This window comes from Amaranthus tricolor, chromosome 6, assembly GCF_026212465.1.
Source record: "Amaranthus tricolor cultivar Red isolate AtriRed21 chromosome 6, ASM2621246v1, whole genome shotgun sequence".
NCBI classification, from domain to species: Eukaryota; Viridiplantae; Streptophyta; class Magnoliopsida; order Caryophyllales; family Amaranthaceae; genus Amaranthus; species Amaranthus tricolor.
The window spans coordinates 25,582,649-25,588,828 of NC_080052.1; the positions used below are offsets into that span (position 1 = coordinate 25,582,649).

Sequence of the window (6,180 nt, forward strand, 5' to 3'; positions counted from 1 at the left end):
ACGAGTGGCGGGTGAAATTCGAGCTTGTGACCTTTCTATCACATGTTTACGACCAATTCAATCAAAAGCTTAATCAGAAAGATAAAGCTCCATAATATGTCAAGTAACTACCGTTACCATTAGCAACTAAATCACATTAAACCATATTAAATAAACTAATCACAATGTTCTTCCCCTCTTTCTATTGGAGGACCCATGAGATACTATATGCAAAATGTTGAAAAGAGACTTATCTCTACCACATTAATTGCTCTTCTTGATTTCACTCTTTCTTCTACTTCTACCCCACATATGATCCTTCCCTTACACATACAAAATCTCTTCCCAGGTCCATATGTTCCTACACATTTCCTTCCCAATTCTGTTAAAATGACAGTTACACAAGCTACCCTTTTCACTATTTTCCTCATTAGTTCATCTACTTAATAACAATATCATTAAACACTATTCCAAAACATAAATGAACAGGAACAAAAAAAGATATTCTTATTTCTTACCTCCCTATATATAAGCCTTTCATAACATACCAATACCATACATATATGCCAACACAAAAACTCTTTTTGTACACTTCTTTCTCCTTCTAGTATACTCGAACATATTGAAAATTCCTTGAGCATGTCACTATCCTGCTCGAAAACATTTTTGAATCGTTTTTGTATAGACGAAGTAAATATTGAAAGTAGTAGTTATGGTAGCGTTTTCTCTAGTGATATCTTACCGTCTCTTGGAGCTCGAATCAACCACGTTGTTAAACTTAAGAAATATACCATCTCACCTTATAATTCTCACTACAGGTACTTATATGATGAACATATATTCCCAACTTATATTGTTTCTCATATCTTACAATTTTATCTTTCTAGAGTTGAGGGACTTTTTGGCTGCACTCTCCTTTATGGGTATGAGTTGCTGCCTTTCTTCCCTCTCCAGACCCTACTCATAGTTTTTCTATAGGCTGAATACACTTAGTATGATGATGATGATGGCCTTACGATCTTATATTTCAGAACGTGGGAGATGCTTCTTGTTATCTTGGTTGTGTACTCGGCTTGGATTTGCCCATTTCAGTTCGCGTTCCTTACTTACAAACAAGATGCACTCTTCGTAATTGATCACATTGTCGATGGATTTTTTGCAATTGATATAGTCCTTACCTTTTTTGTCGCGTATCTTGATACCCGATCTTACCTGTTAATCGATGATCATAAAAAGATTGCAATCAGGTTCATTCCTATGCATTACCAAAATTTACTGATAGATTCATTGTTTTGGTTCTAAGATGTGCCACTAAATTTCCTTACATCTTCATACAGGTACCTGTCGACCTGGTTTCTTTTTGATGTCTGTTCGACTGCACCACTTCAATCGTTTAGCCTCCTCTTTACTGACCACAATGGTGCACTCGGGTTTAAAGCTCTTAACATGCTTAGGCTTTGGAGACTGCGAAGAGTCAGTTCCCTTTTCGCTAGGTCCATAACACAACTCTTACGTACCTGCATTTTTCGGATGTTTGGCAATTTTGATAGCTGATTGGGGTGACTGGTTAAAAGAGCTGATTTTAAACACTCTTTCAAAACAACAAAGTGTTTCAACTAGCTAAAGTTGTCGAACCAGCTATTTTGCCAAACGCCTTATGTACCTGCATTTTCAGGAAGTTTGGCAAATTTAATAGCTGAGTGGAGTAGTTGGTTTGAATAACTGATTTTAAACACAATGTTTCACAACAACAAACTATTTCAACCAGCTAAATTATCGAAGAAGCTATTTTGCCAAATGCCCCATGTACTTGCATTTTCTTAGGAATGTTGGCAAATCTGATAGCTGGAAAAACCCAATTGTCCATTAAGCTAAAATTGCCAAACCAGCTATTTTGCAAAACACCCAAAACCATTGAATGTTGACCGACGTTCTATTTTTTCACAGGCTTGAGAAAGACATAAGGTTCAATTATTTTTGGACCCGGTGTACAAAACTTGTCTCTGTAAGCAATCATAGATTATGCCTACTTTTTCCTTAGAGAGTCAACTACAATAATTGTGATTTAATGATTGAAAAAAGATCTTTTCTGATTCCAGGTAACTCTATTTGCTGTTCATTGTGCTGGATGCTTCAATTACCTGATAGCAGACAGATACCCTGATCCAACCAAGACTTGGATTGGTGCAGTAAATCCTAATTTTAAGTCACAAAGCATATGGAAAAGATACATTACCTCCATATACTGGTCTATTGTCACCTTAACAACCACAGGATATGGAGATTTACATGCTGAAAACACACTCGAGATGATATTCGACATCTTCTATATGTTATTCAATCTCGGCCTTACATCTTACCTCATCGGGAACATGACAAATCTTGTCGTTCAAGGGACTAGTCGCACTAGAAATTTCGTAAGTAGTTTCATCTTTTTTTCTCCTACAATGTCGAGTTTGTTTGGCAGAAAGCTGTTAGCTGACGCTGTTGGTTGGTTTGACCGGTCAAAAAGTCATTTGCTAAACACCCCATTATATATCGACTCTGCAGAGAGATACAGTCAGGGCGTGCACAGAATTCGCAACACGCAATCAGCTTCCACCGAGAATACAAGACCAAATGCTGTCACATATATGTCTAAAGTTCAAAACCGAAAGTTTGAAGCAGCACGACACACTAAGCGATCTGCCTAAAGCGCTCCGATCTAGCATTTCGCAATATCTATTCTTTCCTATAGTCCAGAAAGTCCAACTCTTTTTTGGGGTGTCTCAAAATTTTCTTTTCCAATTGGTAAGATTTCGCAATGTCCTATATTACTTCATCACCGTCCCTAGGAGATTAATCCCATGTGCCCTTGTATGCAGGTTTCGGAAATGGATGCTGAATATTTCCCGCCTAGAGAAGATGTCATTATACAAAATGAGATTCCGACAGACATCTATATCCTTGTATCGGGTGCAGTGGTAAAGCCTCAATGTCTTAAGCTAGCATTTTACGCGGTCTAGGCATCCATTAAGTCCTGGTAATAAACTAAAGAACTAATCCTTTTGTTTTCCCTTTTCTCGATTTCAGGACATCATCCTGAATAGTATTGGGCGTGACAAGGTACTCATCTCATCATTTAACGGACATCATAAAAAAAACCATGTCACATTGGTCTCTGATACCATTTCAAGAAACCTCAATCAAAATTTTAAGTTTATAATATGTTATCTACTCATGAATTCTCTAACAAGAACAATGATAATAATACGCAGGTTGTCCAACAGATGATTGCAGGAGATATATTCGGAGAGATAGGAGTTTTATATGACAGGCCGCAGCCATTCACAGTTCGTACTACTGAGCTCTCGCAGATACTAAGGCTAAATAGAGCTTCGCTCACAAACATTATGCAAGCAAACAAGGCAGACGGCCACATTGTTATGAGCAATCTATTTTTGGTAAGGCTTCTATTTGAGAAAATGTGTCGGTTCATAAAATTGGACCTAGTTCATACGAAAGAGTTCCAATTCGCCTGTTTTTTCTCTGCGCAGAAACTTAAATCTCTAGAGAGCCAAGGTGTTTTAGAGCAGCAAAAAGTAGGCGAACATCTTTATGGCGAATGGTTTGATGGGTCACAAAAGTGTAAGATGTGCTTTAAGAATGGATGTGATGCTGAATTGTGTGAAGGTTCCATGACAAATAAAGCATGGAAGGCTGCATACAAGGTTGGAACCCAAGTTTGTCGTGATTCACCTTCAGGGACGATGGACATTCAATCTGTGATCCATGATGAGGACTTGGGTGCAGTTAAAATTCAGCTAGATGAAGGTCCGAACATGACTTGGGTGCCACTAGCTCACTCGAATCAGCACGAAAAAAGAAACATGTACAACAAACTAACATACGATAGAAATAGAGTGTCGGTTGATAGGATTAGTATAGAAGTTGATGAAATCCAATACCCAGGACACAATAACATACATGGGTCTAGAGAAAGCCACTACTGGGACCAAGTAGAAACCGAGAAGTCCAGATCAAGCAATCATATAGAACAGTCTGGATCAACGATTTTAAGATCTAAAAATAAGAGTAGAGTAATCATTCATATGCAGTCACAAAGTGAGTGCATGGAGAAGCAGTTCGGCAAACTGCTTCTCCTACCTGATAGTCTCGAAGAACTACTCATTATTGCAGGTAAGATCTTATATCAATGATCACTCAGTTATTGACTTTTTTGATAAATTTGTCAACGGGCTTGTACACAACAAGACTTGCATAAGAGGAGAGTTGGCTGCATATAAACCTGATATATATATTACTCAACCTGTCTCTAATTCTTCGACGTGGGATCACATGTGAGTTATTTTCCAACATTTTCTGATGAAAAACCGCGGTGAACTGCAGGTCAAAAGCTAGGAGGGCACTTCACGAAGATACTCAATACAGAGAATGCAGAAGTAGAAGATATTGGAGTCATAAGAGATGGAGATCATCTATTTTTCATGTAATAAGAATGTGTGGGACTAAAAGAGTGCAAATTTGCAAATAAAAGCCGCTCTTCCTACCTTTCCTTAACAATTTTTAAACTAGAGATTAAGTGTATCATAGGAGAATTAGGAAATTCTGACACTGAGCTTGAAAAATAATCAAGCTTCTTAACTAACAAAATTAAAGGGAAAAACCAGATTTCGAACAGTTTAGTTTCGAGTGTGAGGAAAAATGGTTAATCTATTGTACAAGTTTATGACTTAATGCAAAGTTCGATTAGTTACTCATCACTCATTTCAGTATGAGCACTACTCAGTAGAAAAACAATTTTATTCAACGACAGTGTAATCATCATCATTATACTCAGTATATCCCGCTCATAGAAATTATGATCAGGGATTGATATGCTGATCTCAAGTATCTGGAGTAAGCTATCCCTATGCGTATTACTTCCATGGCAAAGGAAAATGGTCGAGCATTGTTTGTATTAGTGATAAATGTAGTATTTTACCCTTATTGCACCCTTTTTTGGTTTATCGAGAGCTTTAGTTAGCGTTTTGAGGTTCAATGTGGTCATGGTTTACTAATTTGGGTTCATTTGCCGTTGTATGCCCTTTGCATACCCTAATGATTGATATTCGAGTTGATTCAAATAAGTTTAAGCCATCCTAATCCTCAACCATGTCTACCGAGGTTTATTGATGCATTATCACATGTTTAGACACCATTTTGTAGCTCGTGAAGACTTTGATTGAAAACGAGAAAAGATCAAGAGCCATTTGTTGAGTTTATTAACCCATTGGACTAAGATTGGCCAAGCTTCGGTCGAATTAGCATTTAAAAACAGCTACTGAGAGATAGTCTCTCAAAGAAACGACCTCAAAACAAGAAGCCTACTAAAAAAGCTAATCAGAAAAATCTAGAAGATTACTATTTACAAGATGATTATTTAGAATTATCTAATATTAGAAAAAAGGTACTAGTTATCTAGTGAGGAAAAATCTAGTAAAGGAGTAATCTTGAACATACATGCACCACGATTAGATTATGCTTATAGACATGCAAACAAAAAAAAAAAAGCCACATAAAATTTGTGAGTTATGAGAGATAAGTGAGGCATGAGCTCACATGAAAATATAACTGAAGAGTGTATAGGTGCGAAATAAGTGTCCCACCAAAAATATTGTTGTATAAATTATGATGTAATCAAGTGTTTATATTCAGTTAATGTAATACAATATTTATTTGGATTCAACTACATGTTTTGCGTGCGCCCAAAACTTCTATCAAAGCCCAAATTTTTATTTTCTCTTTAATTTGTATTAATGCGTCTCTCGAAGAGACCATTTCTCACAACAAGTCGGTCGAAGCTATGTATGGAAATTTACTGGTGCTGGGCTCATCTAAGTATCGACCGAGATTGAATGGCTTCGGTCGAAGCCATATTGTAGACAAGAATCTGTGAGCGGCTGTTTTAAACTTCGGTCGAGACCCAAGAAGCTTCAGTCGAACCGTTTTTCCTTCAACAGTTCAATGCCCATAATAAAAAAATAAAAAAATAAAAAAAATAAAAACTGATTTTTCAGTTTTAGTTTTCATTTTAGTTTTAGTTTCCCTTTGATTTTTTTTAAGCTTTGGAAAATCAATATCTTTAATTTAGTTTGTAATTTTAATTAATGCTTTAACTGTTTATAAGAATAAAAACTAGTGTAATTTTAGTTTAATGGA

At 36.5% G+C, this 6,180-nt stretch overlaps 1 protein-coding gene across 1 annotated transcript; it reads left to right on the top strand.

The window, feature by feature from the left end:
* Positions 1 to 235: 235 nt before the first annotated feature.
* LOC130814482 (potassium channel KAT3-like) lies at positions 236 to 4,739 on the top strand. Its single transcript, XM_057680562.1, has 11 exons — positions 236 to 797; positions 1,011 to 1,226; positions 1,317 to 1,472; positions 1,927 to 1,984; positions 2,079 to 2,396; positions 2,530 to 2,769; positions 2,844 to 2,942; positions 3,052 to 3,084; positions 3,237 to 3,422; positions 3,516 to 4,158; positions 4,369 to 4,739. Exons 1-11 carry the CDS (start codon positions 619 to 621, stop codon positions 4,470 to 4,472), a joined length of 2,232 nt encoding a protein of 743 aa, XP_057536545.1. The 5' UTR covers positions 236 to 618; the 3' UTR covers positions 4,473 to 4,739.
* The last annotated feature ends 1,441 nt before the right edge of the window (positions 4,740 to 6,180 follow it).

Coding starts and splice junctions, on each gene's coding strand:
- LOC130814482 (XM_057680562.1), top strand. CDS start 619: ATGTCACTATCCTGCTCGAAAACATTTTTGAATCGTTTTTGTATAGAC. Junction 798..1,010: donor CCTTATAATTCTCACTACAG/GTACTTATATGA, acceptor CTTATATTTCAG/AACGTGGGAGATGCTTCTTG. Junction 3,423..3,515: donor TTATGAGCAATCTATTTTTG/GTAAGGCTTCTA, acceptor TTCTCTGCGCAG/AAACTTAAATCTCTAGAGAG.